Source organism: Chamaea fasciata, unplaced genomic scaffold (assembly GCF_029207755.1).
Source record: "Chamaea fasciata isolate MVZ Bird 193981 ecotype frontalis unplaced genomic scaffold, bChaFas1.0.hap1 SCAF_1, whole genome shotgun sequence".
In the NCBI taxonomy this organism is placed as follows: Eukaryota; Metazoa; Chordata; class Aves; order Passeriformes; family Sylviidae; genus Chamaea; species Chamaea fasciata.
In genome coordinates, this window is record NW_027094086.1 from 139,988,824 (window position 1) to 140,010,217 (window position 21,394).

The window sequence follows — 21,394 nt, forward strand, 5'->3', positions numbered from 1 at the left end:
ACCAAGAACATTTTACTCACTTGCACGAAGGACTGATGGGGTGACCTCAATTTCACTTGTTGCTTGGTAAGGCTGAAAGGCCGACGCTGCATTGGAGCCAAGCTCACTGCCAAAAATCTCCGGGCTCTGCGTGCCCGTCGAGCTGGCGCTGGTGCCATCACCCCCATGGTGTGGATCTTGCTCATCAAACACAGCCACGAGCTGTAAATGACAATTTAATCTACTGTTAAAAAAAAACCCTCAATATGGTCAAAGTGCCATGGCAGATCAGCATTTCATCACTTCTTCCCACCAAAGAGCATGGAGTGTCTATCAGCAGAGACTCTGATCAATGTCTAGATCACAACATTATCAGCCCATGGAAAAGCAGCCATTAATTGGATACTACAAAGGGTCAAGAGCTCTGATGGGACATGAAACTCATCACTGTGAGACACAGAAAGAATGGCACCAAGTCCGGAGAGCAGCGGTTGCATCTTCCCCAGCAAACCACTTAATCTTACCCAGAAATGCAGAAAACTATTTGATTGTGGATTGATGCCTGTGCACTGGAATTCAATATCTCTGTTTAGACACCTCTATATGCATCACTACTACGGAGTCAAATCATGAGCAAAACCACAGTTTTACAGAATAAAAGCATTCAAGAAGTTTTGTTGATACCCATTGAAAGCTACAGATGAAATGCAAAGAAGTGTTATAATCACAACCAGTCATAACCTACTGATCTGCTACCTATTGATCTATTATCTATTATTATGACTTAATATGTGGGCTTCTCTTGCAAAATTTCTTTAGTCATATTTATGGAGATACTCTGTATCTGTTTGCCATCAACTTCTCTAAGAGGAGTTGGAAATCTCAAGTCCCATTTAGAACTTTGCCAAGTCACCAATTTAATAAATATGTGCTAAATACGTGTTCACTACTGCAAGAAAAATAGGAAAACATCACGGTGATTTTTTATAAATCTGAGGTATTTTTTCCTCTGTAAATGATTTTATGCATTTATTCAAAACAAATAATTTATCCCAATTTATCTTTAGTAACATACTGAAAGAGAGAACACCAGCTCTTAAACACATTTCATTTTAGAACTTAATTTTCAAGATGGAGAAAAAGGTTTTATGGATAGCAGCATCCTGCAGCCTGCAAATTAATCTATAATATAATATTTGAAAGACATTTCCAAGAAAGCATTACATTCTTCTGTCCAAATTGGTAGGGTAAATGGAGCAAATCAACTTAAACCTAAGCTGGTCTCTGCAAATTGTTTATTTTGTTAGCACAACAGCTAAAACTTTATGTAACCAAAAGGCACCAGAGGTCATTTTCTCCTTTTGTTAAAAGCAAATTCAACATCATCTTAGTCAAAAGATTTTAATAATAGTCCCTTTACTCAAATTTAACTTACATAACCATCAATAAAAAAATTAAAAACTGCAACTCTAAGTCCAAGTGCAAAGCATTTGGGAATTCAGCTTTTGAAAGTACTCTCAGGCGTTTACTCTTTCTCACCAGTCATTTTGAAATTACAGAGAGTAGCAGACTTCTGCCAATAATTCCATATCTAATGCAAATTTAGGCTCAGGCATGCAAAAAACAGAAAGAAAAAACTGGTAATGGATAAACATCCATGCTCTCTCCAGTGCTAGTTGAAAGGTAGGTAGCAGCAGGAAAACCAGACTGCAGCTGCAGACAGCTGGAACGTATTTTTACCATAAAAGTCATTATTTTATGCTTGAGAAATCTACACACAAAAGAGACGTGACAACACCAAAATGTCAGAAGCTCAAGAGTATTGGAAATTTAATTTTCTAACACAATGTGAAATATCAATGCTTACAAAAATATGCTCCTAAAACTTTACTCATAACTCTCTTACTCTTTTACAGCAAGCTAATTACCAATCTCCAGCAACTGAAATTAATCCCCAAGTGGAGATCTTTAAGGTATTCCAACAAAAGACAAACAAAGCATTTAAGAACCCTGGCATAAAACATCAAATCTTTTTGTCCTTTCCAAGTCATGTATCAAGATAAATCCCCCAATTACATCCTGTTCATTTGAGGCTGATTGAAAAATATTACTCGATGCCTACAGCTGCAAGTATTTTACAGATATTATATATATGCAAAAAGGTATGTGCATATGAATCTCTATATGTGTTATCTCCTAATCCAAGTTGCCTCCAGCTTTTTGCCTATTCCATCCAGTCTACATCTATAACTTCAGAACATCTAAAAATGAATGTTTCTTATTTCAAGTTTAGCTTTTGATCTTATCATTTTTTTGCAGGTATTCACAGTTTTGACAGCATCAAACCTTCAAAAGGCTTCAGTTCCATTAAAAGGCACACCAAGTTGTAACATTTTCTTCAGTGTGAAGAAACACAAGCCATGTTAGTCTTCTCCAAATCTAATTAGCATTAGGAACACAGGTTAGGAAGTTCATTGTAAAACAGAACTACAGTGGTACAGTAGCCATCTGGACTACAACAGCTCAGTCCTCATAAGGAGCTAGAAAGTCTTTGGGACTGGAAGACTTAATGTAAATAAACACTCTTGAATCTTGATTTCCAGACCCTGGTATGCCATTCTGTCAGATTATGAGCTCATGGGAAACAAGGACAGCCAAAACATCTTGCATTGTATTATTATACGAAGCATTTATCTCTGATTTCCTCGTCACACTTTATTTTAATCAAAGGAGATTATTCAAGGAGAGGAATTGTACTGCTGGAGGCCCAGAAATCACACCTTGACTACCATCCTTGCAAGAACAAGAAACAAAACAAAAAACCATAAGAGACACCTTATGCAATGTGGAAGGAACCACAGGAGCATGTCACTGGAGTCATGAAGAATCCTTTACTGCAAGAATCCACAGCAAAAAACACTGCTGTGTGCCAGGCAAAAGGCCTCTTGATGACTCATGTTTAAAGGCCACAGAGATGTTTTTAATTTTGCAAAGAATGGAGCACATATTACTAGACCAGCTTTTATCAGCCTTACAGCCAGTGGTAAGCCTATGGTATTTTGCTGGGCTTTAGATGTCAGATTTACAACGAGAGTAGAAAACAAAGATGACTATCTTTTCTGGAAACATCACCTTTACTGTCAGGAGACTGCTTCCATGTTGATCTTTTTCTTCTTTAATAAGAAATAAATGACTGAAGCTACCCTAACCTTTTAAGAATCACTCTATTATTTCCAATACCTGAAATGAGCTGTGCCTCCTGTTGTCCGTCCTTCAGTTTTAGATCTCATTACCTGCAGTGACCTCAGAAACTCATCATAATATCCACTCTTATGCAGAAATGAACAGCAGAAGGACTGAACAAACCACAGTAATGCATTAATAAAGAAAATAGCTTAGCTGCTCAATATTAGACCACTGCCAGCTCTTTAAAAGAACTTCCACTAAAATTCAGTGAGTACTGGTCAAATTAAATTTGGTTTAATTTTATTTTTCCTTGTGAAAGACAAACCCACACCAAAGACCAAATATCATTTCAACGGCAGTTAATAAATAATTATAATATATTTTATCCACCCCATGCTCCATGGGACCTCAACTTGAATGTATCAAAGACGTGAGAATATGGTTCAATAAGTTTTAGTACTTTTAATCACCTGAGGCAACAGGACTATCTGCATTTTCCAATCACTGAACTAAAAACCTGCAAATAGGAAACAAAATCAAGTAAAAACAAACCATCTTGCTATCTGAAAACTTAATTTAGATTGGCATGCTTACATTTGTTATTATAATATGGCAAAAGCAACAGAAAGGTGAGAGGTTTTATTATCATCATTTATCATGGTAAGATAGCACAGGAAGGGTCATCAGTTTGAACGATGTAAGATTTTGGTCCCCAGTGTATATGAATACAACTTTTTCAAGAAAAAATGAGTTGCAAATATTCATTAATAGGTTCAGATATAAAGACAGCAGCTTTGTTCAGATTAGAATTTATGGAAGGCTAATCCCATTTCAGCAATAGAATTAGAGTAAGTTTTCAAATGGGCAACTGCATAAATGAAAATACTTTTTAAACTCCACAGCAAGAAATACAAGCAATTTTGTGTGAATTATCAACAAAAGATACAATTATTTTAAAAAGCAACAGCATTCAGTGTTTGACCAACAGTTTTACTCTTTTTAGAAATACAAAACTGCAGTAAAACTCAACAATTATCCCAGCTGTAAAAAGCATACTTGTGATCATTAGTATATTTCAAGAGGTGTAAGGGATTTTTTTACTGCCATCCTTATCCTCTGAAGACAAAAAAATATAGGAGTACAGTTTAAACACCAATGACTTGATGCTCTTCTCTTTTGGCTGATCGTCTTTCCATAGCAGACAGACAATAAAGGGAGAGTAACATAACATTATTTTTGCTAGTTATGTTAGCTTCATCAAGCAAATGCCTTCTAAAGAAATTATTTCACTGCCTGAGATACCAAAACAAAGTTTTACTGAGGAACCTTTTAGTCTGGAGTAGGAGGAAGGCATTCCAGCCTATGACTGCATTCAGCCCTCTATAACACCAGTTTGTACTGAATTAATTACAATCCAACATGTTGCTCTTTCTAAAAGAGAGGATGAGCTTCTCGATTGCTCTGTCTGCGACTCAACAGATGATGCTAACCAGGTTATATTTACTTAAATAAATAAAAGGCAAGAAGATTGATTTGTTTTAATATTGACACAGCAGCAGCAGTCTGCATTCCAACATTAATTATTACAATTTCCGTCTATTCTAAAGTAATTAAAAATTAGTAAACACATATGCAGCCTTAATTAATAGACTAGATTAAGTACTTGAATGCTAATTAACTGGATTAAAAAAACTATTTCCACCAGCAATGGCTGTTTACATTTTCATTAAGCACTACTATCATATAAACCAATTCATCACTATCAAATGGTCTGATCAGATCATCTCTCTTCAGCACAAAACCAGAAATCCTTAAAGGAATCCATAAAGCTAGAAACTTCTGCTGTATTTTTCCATCACTATGATAAGACTGTCAAAAAGATCACTTTAATTTTGCAAACTCCTAAGTACTTGTCCAAAATTTGCTAAATCTTTGGTGATATTTTTTGATGAACCTGATACTGGCTCATACATAGGCACCAGCAATGATTTCAGATTTATTTTAATATCGGTGAGGATTACAGCTTCATTCTCCTGCTAGAAAGACAGCAACTGATCCTCTGGTTTTCATACCCTCTGGGTTTCACAGAGGCTCTACACTTCTTATCCATTCTTTTTAACACTGAGTGAAACTGAAATCACTCACCTTTTTAGATTATTAGAAGCCATTTTAAACAGCTGATTTCTTCACACCAGAAGGACACTTAAGGAGATAATTTCATACAAGAACATTCCTAATTTGTTCTGGCTGTCCAACGGTCAATTGTTCAGTAGTTTATCTGCTGAGCAACCCGAAGTGTCTGAACCCTGCACTTCCCCTCCTGATCTATACAACTTCCAGATGTGGTCTTTCCTTTCACAGTTGCTATGGTCATCTGGCATTTATGCTGCAGAACTTCTGCAGGATGGCCATCCATGGGCAAAACTGCTTTTCACACAAGATGTCATTTTTCTGGTTCCAGGAGAACAGAGAGCATGGACCTGAGATAGCTCCGAGTGATGGAGCAGCTCAACCACACACCTCTGGTGAGGCCCCAGTGCTGTCAAAGATTCTGGTTCTCAGTTTACGCTTAATAACTGAACATTTCCGCAGGGCACTAATGGTCCTTGAAAATAGATTTTGATAGTTCAAATGAGACTCTAAAATCTAAATTAGCCTTGTGAAAATATCTTTCCCTAAAGTAGCTACTTCAATCATTTCCTTTAACGTCTGATGCCAGGGTGTTAAGCCCAGCCCTGTCCTGCAGTCCCACTGTGTAGGTCTCTGTCTGCACTCCCTGTGACAGCCATGGGCCGCTGATAAGGGAGATTTCAACCCCTCTCACAGCATGGCCCTACGCTTTCAGACGTGTGCAGCAGGTGCCTGGGAAGAGGACATGGAGAAGGCGGGCAAAAAAATTTAAACACGAACATCACTGGCATCCTTTCTTCAGCAAAAAACACTTCCAGTCTCAAGCAAGACTGTACAGTGAACTAGCAAGGCACCAAAAGAACTGACTACACCCATCCTCTGCAACCAGCACAAGTGAGGGAGATTGCAACAGAACATAAGCATAGCTCTCTAGCAAGTCTTGAGGGTTGGCAAAAACCACTTATTCCCAAAACCAGTCTCAGTCCACGTTACAATGCAGAACTAAGACGCAGTTGTTTAATAAGGCCCAGCAGTAAATCAAATTTCAGCTAATGGCACCTCAGACTCTACAACATCCCAAAACACAAGTTGCTTGTGAATGAACAGAAGAGTGTAAGAGAAAAAAAAACCACATAAATTCAGGAAAATCTCTAGCAAGGGAGTAGCCAATTATTATTTAGAAATGAAAGAAACTAAATACAAAATCAATTCATAGGTTTTCTGAACACTGAACTGACTTTAATAGCCCCATGGCAGACCCAAATTCTTATTATTCCTTGAGCTTCACTTTTCTACATGGCTCATTAAAAACCCATTTAAATATAACTACTGTTTCAATGAGCTAGTACGAGAAAATACAGAATAGGTATTTTCACAATAATACACTACTGCCCACAGATATTACAAAAAAAAAAAAATCAATTAGCAAAATAGCAGCATCTAAGAGTCATTCTGTGCTGGATGTGATGTGCAACCTGATCATCCTCTCTACAGACCCAGACAGCACCCAGTATTTTAAAAGGAAAAAAAGGGCAAGCACCATTTCAATTTAGGATAAGCTGCAGCACAAACAACAAACCTCTATAATTTCAAGAAAATCATTACCTGTCCTAATTAATCACTTCAGCCATGAAACGAGAACTTTTCATAAAACTTCTCAAAGTAAAGTAGCTGGAAGGGAGCCAAACAACTTTCCACAGTAACTTTACTGCATTATAGCTTTTGGAAAAATAAGGACATTTAAAGGGTCACATGCAACCATCATATCCATACTTTATATTCGATTTTCAGTGGATTATACAGAAGTGTAAGCTCGTACAGAATCATCGAATAACCTGAACTCGAAGAGATCTGTGGAAATGTACTAGTCCAAGTCCTTGTTCAAACCAGGGTCAGTGAGAGGAGGCTGCACAGAGCCACATGCAGCTGCATTTTTTAATCACCTGAAGTATGGACAGTCCACAACCTCTCTCGCCTCTCTCTCAGCATTTGGCCCTCTTGGTCCTTTTCCCTATATCCAGTCGAAACTTCCCTTGTGACAACGTGTCTGTTGTCCCTACACTGCTCCTGTGCACCACAGAGAAAAGTCCAATTCCATCTTCACCATCCCTGACAGAGAGCAGCTACATCAAGACTGTTGTGCCTTAAGGAGCCACACGGTCACAGAGCACCCCTAAAGGTCCCCCTTGCCCTGTGACATCTTCCAGGACACTAATTCACCCTGATGGCCTCTGGCTGGGCTGTCACTGGAATGTCTTCCTTGGATTGAGAAAGCCAAAATATTCCAGAAGCAGAAAGAAATGATCACAGAATCACAGAATTATTTGGCTTAAAAGGGGCCTTAAAAGATCATCCAGTCCCAACTCCCCTGCCATTGGCAGGGGCACCCTTCACTAGAGCTCCACCCAACCTGGCCTTGAACACTCCCAGGGATGGGCCATTCACAACTTCTGTGGGCAACCTGCTCCGGGTGCCTGACCACCCTCAAAGTAAAGAATATTTTCCTAATATGTAATCTAAACCTACTCTCAGTCTGAATCCGTTTTCCCCTGCCTGTAACTGCATGTCCTTGTAAAAAATCCTTCTCCCTCTTTCTTGTGGGTTCCCTTCAGGCGCTGGAAGGCTGTGATTAGGTCACCCCGAAGCCTTCTCTTCTCCAGACTGTACAATCCCAATTCTCTCAGTCTTTGCTCATAGGAGAGGTACTCCATCATCCCTCTAACCACCTTGGTGGTGTCACTCCAACAGGTCAATGCCCTTCCTGTGCTGGGATCCCAGAGCAGGTTGCAGCAGACAGATCTCACCAAAATGGAACAGAGGGGCAGAATCCCCTCCCTCGCCGTGCTGTCCACAGGGCTTTGGATGCAGCCCAGGATGTGGCAGGCTTTCTGGGCTTTGAGTGCACATTGGCAGCTCAGGTCCAGCCTAATCACTCCCCTGAGCCTGCTGGCTACAGCCTTGCTCATATTGCCCAGGGGGGAGCTGGTCATCTTTACCACAAGGGCACTGCTGACCCACATTCATCGGGTTCTCCACCAGGTCTGTCCCTACAGGGAGCAGCCTCCCAGCCCAAACTGCTGAGAGGGGTTATTCCAGCCCACATGGACTCTGCATTTACCTCTGAACACAATCGACCCCCTCAAAACCCATGAGATAAAATAACCAGTGCTGGAAAATACATCACAGGTCTCAGTGAAAGTCATTCCCAAATCTGCTGACTAAGTAAGCACCCCTCGCTTTCAAAGTTCAACATAACACACCAAGTTAAATCATATCTGCAATATCAAAACTCACCTATTGATTTCAAGGATACTTTAATTTTACAGGTAGTTTTAAAATCTTCCGCTTTCATGATTCTTTAAATCTAAGAAATGATTCTGAAGTAAATATACAAGCTTTTTATTAAAACATCGCTTTAGATTATTCATTTCCCATGGCACTTTGATCTGAGAAATTCTAGAATCAATATTAAATTGCAATCTAATCCTCTCCCAGCAGGAATTAAATGCAGTTTTAGGTACTATCCTCTAAGTTCCCATGCTATTAAAAACATTTTAAATATATTTAAAATGTTAAAATATTTAAAATATTAATTTTATATTACTTAGATTTAAAAGATTTTGTTCTCTTCTCCCCCTTACTGCTGAGAAACAGTCTAAAAGCAAGAATGACTGTGGCACCCTGAAAAAGTCATTTGCGTATATTCTGTCTGAATTGCTTGACCTGACCTCCATGGTGTAAATCAGGCTAAGGCTTAGACAAAGAAATAAGACAATAACTGAACAGAGTTAAAATTATTACAAGGATTATGAGCAGTAACTGACACTGAAGCTGCCTGCTTGGTTGGCTGCATTTGGTTCTCCACGACCTCACCCCTTGACTGTACCACACATCACTTCAACATATAATGAACGCACTGTCCAAGAGCTGAACCACCAGCCCACATGTACAGACAGACAGACAGACAGACGCAAGGACAGACAGAGCACACACATTTATCCCGTAATGCCCTTCCAACATGCTTACCTGGCTAAACCTACTGCGTGGACACAGCAAGTCCAACACCGGGGCTGGATCTTGGTCTTCACGAGCAGCTCACTTCCAAAGACATCCACACTGGTCAGCTCTTACAGACAGACAACCCAGAAACACAGAAACATTCCAATTTCATGGAGCTGACAGAACAGGCAGAAGGACAGGAGCCAGGGGGAGAGTTTCTCTTCAGCAGGGCATGCTCACCTGGCCAGGAACAGTCTGGAAGCCACAGTTTTTTACTTTCAATCGTGCTTCTGAATGCTGCATTTCTGCTGTTAACTTGTAACCGTGCTAAGGAACCCTACACAAGCTCTTGCAAGTAGCTGCTGACCCCAGGCCTCTCAGTGAATGCATTCATCAGCACTGGTACCCACAGCTGCTAAGCCAAACCCCGCTGCAAGGGTGGGCAGCGCCCTCTGATCTCACAGAGGATGGAGCCAGATATGGGAGACCAAACACAAGAAATGTTGCAGACACATCTCACTGCAGAACTGGCCTGGTTAAGATGACGGGGTAAAGACATTTCCCAGCTTCCAGCTACAGGCAGAACTATGGTTAAGAGGGCAAGAAGAGAGAACATCATCCCAAGTTCTTTTAAACAATTTTGTTTTTCTTTTATGCCTCTCAGCAAAAATTAAGATATTATGCTTAGAGAGAAGTTCGCTTTCCACAATTGTTACAAGCCCTCCATATGACAAGTGGAAAAAAATGCTTAAATCCATGCTTGTTTGGGCTATGAGAACAGTTGGAGAAAATTTCTCTGCCTAAATAGGACAGCTTTTCAATCAGAAGGTTTTTATCGTGATATTTTTTTAATGGGTTGTTTCTTTACCAGCTCCTCCTTTGAAAGCATATATAGTACTTTTCTGTATATGCTGCTCTGTTATTTTCTTAAATCCTCAACTTATACAGGAAAGATTTCTTCCAAAATCCTTTTGTACCAACAGTGCTCTTGTTCACGGCTAAGGACATACTTTGCAAAATTACCACAATGAGTGATTTACAACGGTATCTCCTTAGCTCATTTTGAAAAGAAACTGGAAAAAATTATATCCATCCTGGCTTTAAAGTGGTGCATGAAGCAAACATGGTTTCAGAAGAGAGAGTGCTGTGCTTGGGAATTAGTTGGGCACATCTGAGCATGTGAATAAGCCAGTTTCATCTCCTCCATTCTTGATTCCTCAGCACAAATGAGTACGTGTGAACCACACTGAGGACAATGCTGCCAGAATTACTTTCCAAACAATTTCACAGTTTTAGAGCTCACTACAAAAGTCTGCCTTCTTACAGGACAAGGCTCAAAAGGATACCCTGACTGTACTTCATGCAGCTGAGCTTGCGGTATGGGATGACTCTGCAGGTCTGCAGATTTCCAAGTCAAAAGCACAGACCGTACAGGAGTTCAGTATTTTATTTCTGCCACAGAGGTCAGCAGTTAAGCAGTGACGCTATGCAGTAAGTAATCCAGACACTGGGTTATTAGAGGGGCTGGTGTCACACAGCAAGATATATTGCTGAAATAAAAATGTATTAAATCTTAACAGTTGTCTCATCTGTCATTGAGAGCTGCAGCCATTGAGAACCAAGAAAGAGATGGTTTCAGAAACCTCCAAAAAAAGACCAGGCTTTCCATTCCTCTGCTACAGGATCAAAACAGCAGCATTAAATTCTAAGATTTTCATTTCAGCTGAGGTACAAAAAGGTAACTAGCTAGTTAAAGCACAGGACAATCTTTGCAAGCTTATTAAACTTCAAGAAAATAGACTTTGTAAAATACAGCTCTTCATTTTATATAGTGTGTGCTGTTCAGTGTAATTTGCATGCAAAAGCCAGGAGAATGTGATTAAAAATACCCATCTAGAGACACAGATGAAAAACTTCAAACATTTTCTGATTCCCTTCTGTTCCACTCATTATTTCAATACCTCACTACAACAAAGGAATAGATAACACTTGTCCTTGACACTAGCCTAAATTATCTTCAGTGTGCAATACAATACCGATTAAATTAGGCTTATTTTAAATAAACGTCAAGGTCTGTTCAAAAGGTAAAACTCTGTGCCTTTTGCCTTTTGTATAATACATCTCCTCCCCACCCCCCAAACTTTTCAGAGGTCTGAAAAACAATGAGGTTATGGTGCTTTTTTTAACTAACTTCATTATCTAGATTTAAAAAAAAAAAAATCAGAGAGAATCATTTAACTCTGACATTTAAGACAACAATAACAGTATTCTTCATTTTGTGTATAATGACAAAAATAACCGGCACATTAGACAATAATTCTTGCCTCCCTTCTTTAAATAAGGTTCTAAAATATCCTAAATGCAAATGACTGCTTGTTCCCTCGTGACTAACAGTTTTTATTATTTTAACATGTAACAATAGTGAAAACACTGCAACTTAACTCACATTAGAGCTATCCTTACAAAATTAAGAATAAAAGGTCACTTCCAACAGCACTGGGTTGACTGTAAATGACACATGCCAGGAGATCCATGGAGACAATGTTGTCCCATCCTGTGGCAATCCCCAGACATAGGATGTTGACTCACCACAGTTATTATGCGAACCCATGCCAAACACGGAGCTCTGCTCTTAAGCAAAACACACTCCTTAGATAACGTTTGGTAGTCCAGAAAAGGAGAGAATCTTCCTAAACACCTTTAGGTTTTCTACAGCTAAGAAGATTACAGTGAGCTCTGTATGCATTTCAAAAAGCCTGGTTCATCCACATCCAGGTGGATTTCCATCTACCACACACTAGTTTATTTCCCACAAAATACCAGGTTTAATGACTTAGCAGCACAGCCCCATGGACATTCACTAAAATCTGGGCTCCCAATGCCAAAATCATTTTCAAAATTATCTGGAGTCACTTTTTCAACAATATTTTGGCAGATAAGGTTGTGGAAGGGCATCCCATGTATTTTCTCCCCATAAAATTGCTAGAAATCAAATGCCCAGGTATTTCAGAAACGCTGCTTTTAAAAGCCATCTGGCAACTTTTTAAATCTGTCCTCTTAAGTCCTTATGAACACAAACAGGGAAAAAAAAAGCAGCAGGAAGAAATAAGAGAGTAAGAAGGGAGAACCTCAGAAGGAAACTAGCAGGTTAATATCATCACATCTATCTCAAAAACATATTCGCTGATAGTCAAGTGCTTTGCTTTCTTTGAAATGCAGGAATGACCGGTAAAGCACTCTAACAGTAATTTTGCATCAGTCTGTGATTCTTGATTACTTGTTGCAGAAGCCTCCGCCTTGAAGTGCTCCTTCTTTACACAGGGATGTAGTGCATTACAAACAAAGAAACAGGAACATAAATAGAGACTTTTGACAGAATTATACTCCTAAATCACTCTGTGTGAAAGCTTGAAGGACTCCAGACTTACTTTAAGGACTAATTTTGAAAATTAATTCCATAAATCACTGTGGAACTGGGACCAATGCAACTACATCACCTGGATGAATACAAAGAACTTGTATTCAAAAGAAATACCCAAAAGAGAAATTACGTTTGTATGCACAATCATTTCAAGCTACCAAACTTGGGACCAGACAATCATTCTTACATTTTACCTTGACTCACCCCATATCCATAAAATGCATTTTTCAACACGCAATAAAAGTGTAGTGCAGCCTAGGGAAAGAGACACAAGCATTGCCAAAACCCATCAGCTTCAACTTGTGGACAAGGACTGCAACGAAAATCTCAAAACAGATCCCTTCCATTTTGTAGGTCCCCTAATGTTTCCCCATCTCCTCGGGGCTCATCTAGCCCATATTTCTCTTCTTTTCTCTCCTGGAAAAATTAAGGTTATAAAAGCAGCTGACACCTCATACCAGGCCAGTCCCTGGTTGAAGTGTCTGTATTTCACAGTGACTTCAAATATTGTTGTAAGGTTATTAAAATCATTCATGATTTTATCTGTGCCAAATGGATCATTACACTGTCAACACTCATCTTTATTATGCAAAAATATGCAGAACTTAACATCTTTTGTCGAGCTGGCAAAACAGTATATTCAGTAGTAACTCTGTTTTTCATTAAATTTTGCACAAGGTTAAAGAGTGTGTGGAATCTGATTGCTAAAGTCTCCATTCAAAAACATCACACAAAACAAGCTGTTTGACTCATGTAGCAAAGGATTATTTATTTATAACCTACAGACAAATAAATTCTTCTGATTAATTTATAGTTTCCTTTAATTTTTACAATTATAAGTTAAAGGTTGCAATTTTGGGGCAGGGGAGAGGCAAGATCTTTTTTTTTTTCTTTTTTTTTCATGTTCTTCTGCGTGCACCTAAGAATCCTGCTTGATAGAAACTGTCCACAAGCTCCAAGGCCAGTTCCAATCTTGCCTCCTACCTTCCACTGCTCTCTAAATGTCTTTCAGCAGAAACAGAAGTGAATGCAATCTGGTTACCTCTCGCAAAAGAATAATTTCTTTGGAAGCTCCAGCCATCTTGAAATAGCTTTTCTGACTGTCTCATTAAAGCTTCATTTAATCCTTCTTTCTTTGTATTTCCCCTGCCACATTTAATCTTTGCATTTATATGAATTTTTAGAGAGCCTTTTTGGGGTGCAGTTTGTATTTTGGTGCCACACAAAGCAGATACATTGCATAAGGCTAACACAGGTAGCTGGGTAAATTATGCTGTCAAAAGTGATTAACATTTAAAAGGACTAAACAGAGGAAGCAGATAATACCTCCCAGATCTGCTTTTAATTAAAACATCTTAGCAATTATTATTAAAAGGCAAAGACTGAAAATGAGAGACAGCATAGCTTCTAAAGAGAATAGTTTTTATACTTGTCATTAGGGGTCACCTTTTCTCATGTGCTGCAAGACCACTTTCAAATTACCTGCCTCACTGGAAACCATTCACTTATTAAAAGAACTTTGCCCACACTAAAACAAAAAAATACACATTTAATCAGAAACATTTATGCATTCCTTACTGTTCCAAATGCCCTTGCTTTAGGATAATGTTGCCCCTCACTGAAAGCAAACCGTATTTAAGTCTCTGTGCCTAATTGTTGTATCCCAAATGATTTCTCTACTTTCCACAATAATTACCAAACATTATATCACCTATGCTAAAACAGTAAAAGGGTAACACTATTGAACCCCACAGCAGGTAAAATGAATAGCACATACCAGGAAAGTCTAACACGTGTAGCCTTTGCACATAAATCAAACGGCGTTACGCATTCTGACAGCTCCATCTAGCCACAGCTACACAAAAGTAACCTTATCCCAGCACAATGAATTAATTTACATTCAGCACATACCAGCAATTGCAAAAACTCTTGTGGTCAAAAGTGTCCTTTCCAAAATGACTGTATAGTTTAACAATTAGATTAACACTTTCATGATCGTATCTGTGCTTCAGGTTACTTGGGTTTCAGAGAAAAACAGAAACAGAAAAGTCATGGTTTTAAAGGCCCCAAGACTAGAGCATCTGGATAATGTCAGGAACAGATGCTGAGATCAGAACTTGGCAGGAATTTCTGAGATGGGAACCTCAAACGTCTTAGGGAGAGCAGAGAGCAAAATGGGATATAACGCAAAAATGCAAAGCACACAGAGTGTGAGAGAGGCAGCGTGCAGGCCATCACATCTGATGGAGCAGATGAGCAAGAAAACCAGCAGAACAGTCGGCTGCCAGCAGTGGGGGGAAGAGGAGGGAAGCCTCCTCATTGTGAAGCTCCGGCGATGTACACACTGGCATCTCACGGACCAGCCCCTGGAAAAGGAGCTAACTACCATAGGTCTCCTGCTCTGTGTGTCCATGCATGTTTATGTATATTCAACATATTAAAATCATTTGAGGAAAACAACTGTCATTTCCTTCTATGTTCTTATTTTCTACAATGCCAACCACTCTTGATCTGACTGGCGTAAAGATCAGGTAAGGCACTTCCAAGTGATCCAACATTCAGACACAAAGAATGGCTGTAACACCTTCCTCAGAAATACGCTTTGGTTAAGACCTAACTTTAGGCACACATATTTGAAAGCACTGGCTTGAGACTGTATGATGAACAGAGGCAACGCATCTCCTTTTCATACACATAATCATTATCATTATGAAACTCCTTATGAGAAGTGGCAAATGGCTGGAAAATATTTTCTTTAGCATTTTGAGTTGTAGCCAATACAATTTACAGATCACTGATAAAGCATTTTGTCCTTAAGCTGATCTAAATTAAAATTTTAAATTATGTTAGTTTACCAAGAGCACTTGACCTGTGCTAAGTCCCTTAAAACTCCAAGTGGTAAATCCTCAAGTTTCAAAAATGTAATATTTCCATTTTACACTTAATACCAAAATAACTAATGCAGAAGAAAAGGAGATTAGTCCTCAGAGGCGGACTAGTGCAGCTGCCTAAAAATGCAAACAAATGTAAATCTGTCAGACCACTGTGCTGGTACCAGGACATGCAGAGGCATTTGCCTCAGCTAACATGTAAAAAGCTCAATCCAAACTGAAATTTTAAATTCCCTTAGAAATCATACAGAAAGAAAATGCAGTTCCCACTACATGCCAGTTCCCACAAAGCTCCCTCAGCCTGGCGGTGAGCAAAGCAAAATCAAAAGGCAAAGAGCAAAGGGGCTGCACATTCCCCAGCGCAGTCCACCTACATGCGCTGCCAACCACAGTTGTATTTTAAAACTAACCTCAGTAACAAGAAGAAAATCTTAGGATGCCATTATTGCTTTGAGCTCCAAAGATGGGCTCACTTCTTATGCCCACTAAACATCTACTTTGGATGTTCTGGTACAGATGCTTCTGAGATGGAAAAGGCAAACACCACTCGGACTGTCTCCACCATTCTTTCACATTCAGACACCATGAAGAGACAGGCGGAAAAGAGAAGGGAAAAAAGCAAACAACAAACTAGAGAGGAAAGAGAAGCTACACTGTACTGGAACATGTCTCTTTTTATTTTGGCACAGTTAGTTTAGCATTGTCCAATACAGATATTTATGATCTCAGATGCCTTGATGCTTCTCAAAGGTGAGTGGAGAATAAACATATGTGCATTTATGTAAGGGAAGAATCACGTCAGCATTTATATAAAACACAGCTGTATCATGGCTCCCTGCACCAGCCAGTGGACAGGTAATGCACTTTTTTCTCTGGAAGCATGTATATTGGCAGCATTAAAAGGTAACAAGGGCCTTCAGGGTGGGAGCAGGAGGCAGCAGCACAGGCAGTGATGCCAAGGCAAAGGGAAGGCTCACAGTGGGATACAGGAGTGGAGGTTTCAGGACCAGCTCAGAAGGAACGCACAGTGGAAGCAGCGCTGGAATTAAAGCACATGATTCATGTTCACACATGCTACCAGCAGAGAATAGATAACAATGATGTATCTCAGAGCCAGCACATACAAAGCAGCCTCCCCCGCCACTTTATGGGGGAATTCAGCAGCCATCACAGCAGAAATTCAGGAAGTAAATTGTGCTGAGGAGCAGGCACGACAGTCACTTCTTCTGAAGCCACTTAATTCTGCCTCCAGTAGCACTACTGTCCCTAATCTCTCCTTACTCTCCCATCACTGCTAGAAAGTTGCAATCTTTATACATATTTCTGTCCATTCTTTATCTTTTGCCTTGCACGAAGAAAGTTTAGTTTATGAGATTATTTTGGGCCTGTTACCAGCTATATTCCTTCAGTTCTAATTTAGCAAATTGTATCTTGAAAATGCCAGGAGGATCCAATCAAGGCTTTGGTATGTGAAGTATCCTTTGAGAAAACAACTGAGCATCATCATTTTGGTTTTCCAACAATCCTTCCCACAAGTAAACTTTAGCTCCACTTGGAGCTATTTACATGCTTGTTTCATTCCACTCCCATCCCTAAAACTCATGAGTAAAGGAACTTTCTTAAGTATTCAAATACCTACAGTCACAGACCAGCAGGTGAACCTACTCCTAACCTGGAGAATAAACTGTGGCCCTGGTGTGAATCACTGCAGAGCTGAAGCACCAGGTGTTCAAGAGGACAAGTGTTTCTGAGAACTCAATTCAGTGCTTTGCATTGCTCTTTCAAGCAAGAATACTGTGCATGTCATGTCTTCTGGAGGCATGCCCTGCATTCCGGATTCACACAATGCACCCTGACACTCCATGCTTCCCAAAACAGGGACCGTGGTACAATCCCAGCTCAGAAGGGCATGTATAACGTTTCTATAAGGAGGAGGTTGCTCTCCCTCAGCTCACTGCAGAGAAGTGGAAAACCACAGGGGAAGGTGGGTGAAGAAATGCAAAGCACGCCCAGCTTTCAAAAGCACAGAACAGCTTGGATCACTTACCAAGCCCCTCCAAAAAAACCCAAAAAACTTTTGAGAGTTGTGAGCAAAAGCAATGAACAGTTCAATATAGGCTACTCTGTATACTGCATTGGAAGTACACTGGAATCTAATTTACACTTTGCTGATCCAATGTACTTTTCCATTCACCTTCCAGCAAACACTTCCTGTGAGAAAGCCCTGAATTTGAACTGTTAGAACAGTTTCTAAATCCCGTAAAATAAAACTATACTGATTTAACAGCATGCCTGCCTTTTCACCATGTTCACTTTGATCCTAGAAATCTAGTAATACAGAGGAATGAAAAAAATCCAAAACCTAAAACCAACAAAAAACCCCGTGCCTACATAACTTAAAAAATCATTCAACTAAGGCACTCAAGCTGTGATTAATTCTCATCAGAAACACACATTCGACCCAATTTTTTTACTTTATAACATCAAACTAAAAATGGGGTTTGTTTTTCTAAGAAGTTCACTCAAAGTCCAGTATATCTCGCATGCAAGTCTGTCAGGTAGAAGCAGTTCAAACTGAGCTGACAGAAGCCAGCTTCCTAAATTCCTCCTTCAAGGTTTCCCTGCAGAGCACAGTCAGACAAGGAAACAGTACAAGTTTCAGTGTTGGCAAAAGGCATTTGGTAGTGAAACCTGAAGGGATGCTTCTACTTCCTCCTTCCTCTAATCCCTAAATAAGTCTTTAGAAAGCTTGGATCATCTGTCATTTTCTGACCCCTTTGGTTAAAAAAAAAAAAAAAAAAAAAAAAAATATTAAGACCAGTGACCAACTTTCGAATGAAAAATTTCAGATCAACGTATCATCTGTCTGCTGTGCTCCCCAAAACCTGGAAACCGGTTTTGGTTAAAAATCCAGAACTGCAACTCCTTCTACCATAACCCCTGATCCTAAGGATGGGGCAACTCTCCTGGAGAAGGGCCATCCAGCATGGAGCCAGTGGGCAATACAGAGCCTATCAGGTAACTTTTGGTCAAAGAAAATATGCATGCAAACAGGCCACAGCAGTTGGCTTGGTCTTAGCCAGACAGGACCTTCCTGACTGCCCAGGGCAGGACACTCACACAATTCCACTGTGCAGAGATTTGTGCACTGATTCCAGAAGCATCTGCACCCTTCCAAAACAGTGTAAGGAGAGCTGGCCAACATCACCACCTGCAGAGGCATCACAGCTGGAGAAAGAGGAGGGCTACCTGTTACAACCAGGGGCTGCTGTTGGTTTTAGACATCCTTCGTATGCTCCTCCTTCACACCTCTTCACACAGTTGTAATTCATCAAATAAGGAAACGGAGACCATGCATAAATTTTACATTCTATGCAAAGTAATTTACCTGCAGTAGGCACCAATACAGGTGGTTACAAACTAAAAGATGCTTCAAAGATACAAGTTGTAACTATGTTCAGGCTATACTGCTTCACCGGGGCACCTCAGTCACTCCTGCCAGAATCCAGTCACCAATGTCAGCTAAACCCATAGTACTGACTTTGCACATATATTCTGGAAGATGTTTTTCTGATACCCCAAAGTCTGGGATTTTGCATGGCTGCTAGCAGAACAGCCACCAGCAAGGAGCACCAAGTACTACATTGCCTGGCACCTATTCAGCAGCCAGACACCCTTCCTACAACCTGAGCACCAAACAGTCTCCTACACACTCAGCTCATTCTATTTAGATCCTGTCATACAACAAATTTAATTTTGCAAATTGACCTTAATATAAAACCATAAAAAAAAGTTTACTTCGGTAATATTTTTTTCCTGGAGAATCTTTGCATAATTTCAGACATCAACCTTAGATTCTCGTTTTGAGTAACCAGTTTCTGCATACCAGCAGGAATTCAGTGTGCCTGATCCTGAATGGCTCTCTGTAGAGTGTAGCTACCTTCCACTAGTAGTATAGACATGAGGATACCAGTTTAACTTTAGCACAATTCCAATGCCTAAAATAAAGAAACATAAGTACCCATCTGTGTTACTCAATTGCAAAGATATATGAGAGTGGAGAGAAGAAAATAATAATTATAAAAAAGAACATTGTAGAATTCTACTTAAGACTTGTACTTCCAATTATCAAACTACTAGATATTAACAAATATGAGAACTGCCACCTAATATCATTTAGAACATTTAAGGATAAGTCTAATGAATCTATGTTCAAAGAGGAACAACTACAGTAGTTTTGCATGCTGTGCATCATGTTAACCACATGGCTTAAATCAAGGAACAACTGACTAAAAGGATACAAAAATGTAGTTTATGAGACTAACATGGCTGTTAATACAGTGTTCACCAGTTGCTTTCCAGACCAAGGCTTATGTTTTAAGCCTAATCTGAAAGCAAGAAACAAAAGCTTACAATGTGCTCATACCACCATCCATTCCATGATCTGATTTTTATTTTGAAGGAGTAATTCGAACTGCATCAAAATGACGTGATAGGTCATTTTCACATCTTTGACTCAGCAAACTAATAAGAGTTGACTGTGCTCAAGTAAAAAAATGCATTGGTTAGAGACAAAAACTTGGATGGTCAGACATCTTTACTCTTGTATATATGAAAAAATCTTCGATTATTTTGACAAGTGTCCAGCTGAATTAGTCAGACAGGCAATCAGTCAAGTGTTTATTGGTGTCCCACCGAGGACTGTGGAAAGCTACAGCATCATTTCAATTAAAACACTGAAAGCAAGTTAGAAAAAATTCCTGTTCAAGGTACTCATAATCCCCCCAAAGCCTCCTACATGACATGTGTAACCATAATCACTGACTGCCTGCAGCTCCTAGTGTGGCCCAGAGCAGTGCTAACCCTCAGGAATGACACACAGTCTAGACGAGAGGTGAAAATAATAAGGGACTGCCTGCCTCAGCTTCCCTGAAATTGCCTGCAAGCAGAAAATAAAGTGATGATTTGATTTTTAGCCACTGAGCCCCATGCAACTCTTGGCTGAAACTGCCCCTCACAGGCACTTACAAAGAACACAACCCAAGTTTTGTTTGAAGGTCATTGTAGATACCACCCAGTAATGCAACCAAGTACAACTCTGCCTTCCTTAGTGGAATACCCCACCCACTTACACCACTGACAATCAACCAGAAAAGAATTCCTTATCTTAACTGGGGCAGAGCTGCCACCACAGCAGCTTTGGGAGACATAAGGGACTGCAAAAGCAGGTGCCTCTTCAGATTTAGGATTCCAGATTTGTCTGCCCATTATTAATGATCCACCTACTGTGTCCTTGTGAAATATGAATCTTTTCAAGCACTTTAAAATCACATGCACAAGTTATTTTACATTAAAGACTCACAGTCTACAGTATTAGACTAATTACGTGACTGAGGTGGAGAACAGATTCAGGCAGCTGGGAGCGACAAAGAACAGCAATATATATATGGGCAGCAGTTCCTTTCCTCACACCACTGCCACCAGGCAAGAAATCAGAAACACAGTCTGACTTTCAGGAACTGGACAACAACCAAACAAATTTAAAATTAGACTAAGCAAACACGGACTGTATTCTCCACGTGCCACAACCCAGCAAGTGCTGAGAAGGACACATCTGCATTACTGCGACAGTGCTGTGACCATGATGGAGATGTAGCCACATCCCCTGAAACAGAACTCCTCGAGTCATTTTTGCTAAACCAGATGTCCCCGGAATCGTATTTCCCTATTAAAGGCTCTATTTCACTGCAGACTTTTCAGTCATTTGAATCTTCTATCACAAGGATAA

At 39.8% G+C, this 21,394-nt stretch overlaps 1 protein-coding gene across 14 annotated transcripts in view; it reads right to left on the reverse strand.

The window, feature by feature from the left end:
* PARD3 (par-3 family cell polarity regulator) overlaps positions 1-21,394 on the reverse strand; it is a 445,231-nt gene that overhangs the window by 295,170 nt on the left and 128,667 nt on the right. For all 14 annotated transcript variants that reach the window (XM_066200202.1, XM_066200148.1, XM_066200211.1 and 11 more), the window contains exon 3: positions 21-201. In XM_066200202.1, coding sequence (XP_066056299.1) covers positions 21-201 — 181 coding nt within the window. The remainder of the gene's footprint in view (positions 1-20; positions 202-21,394) is intronic.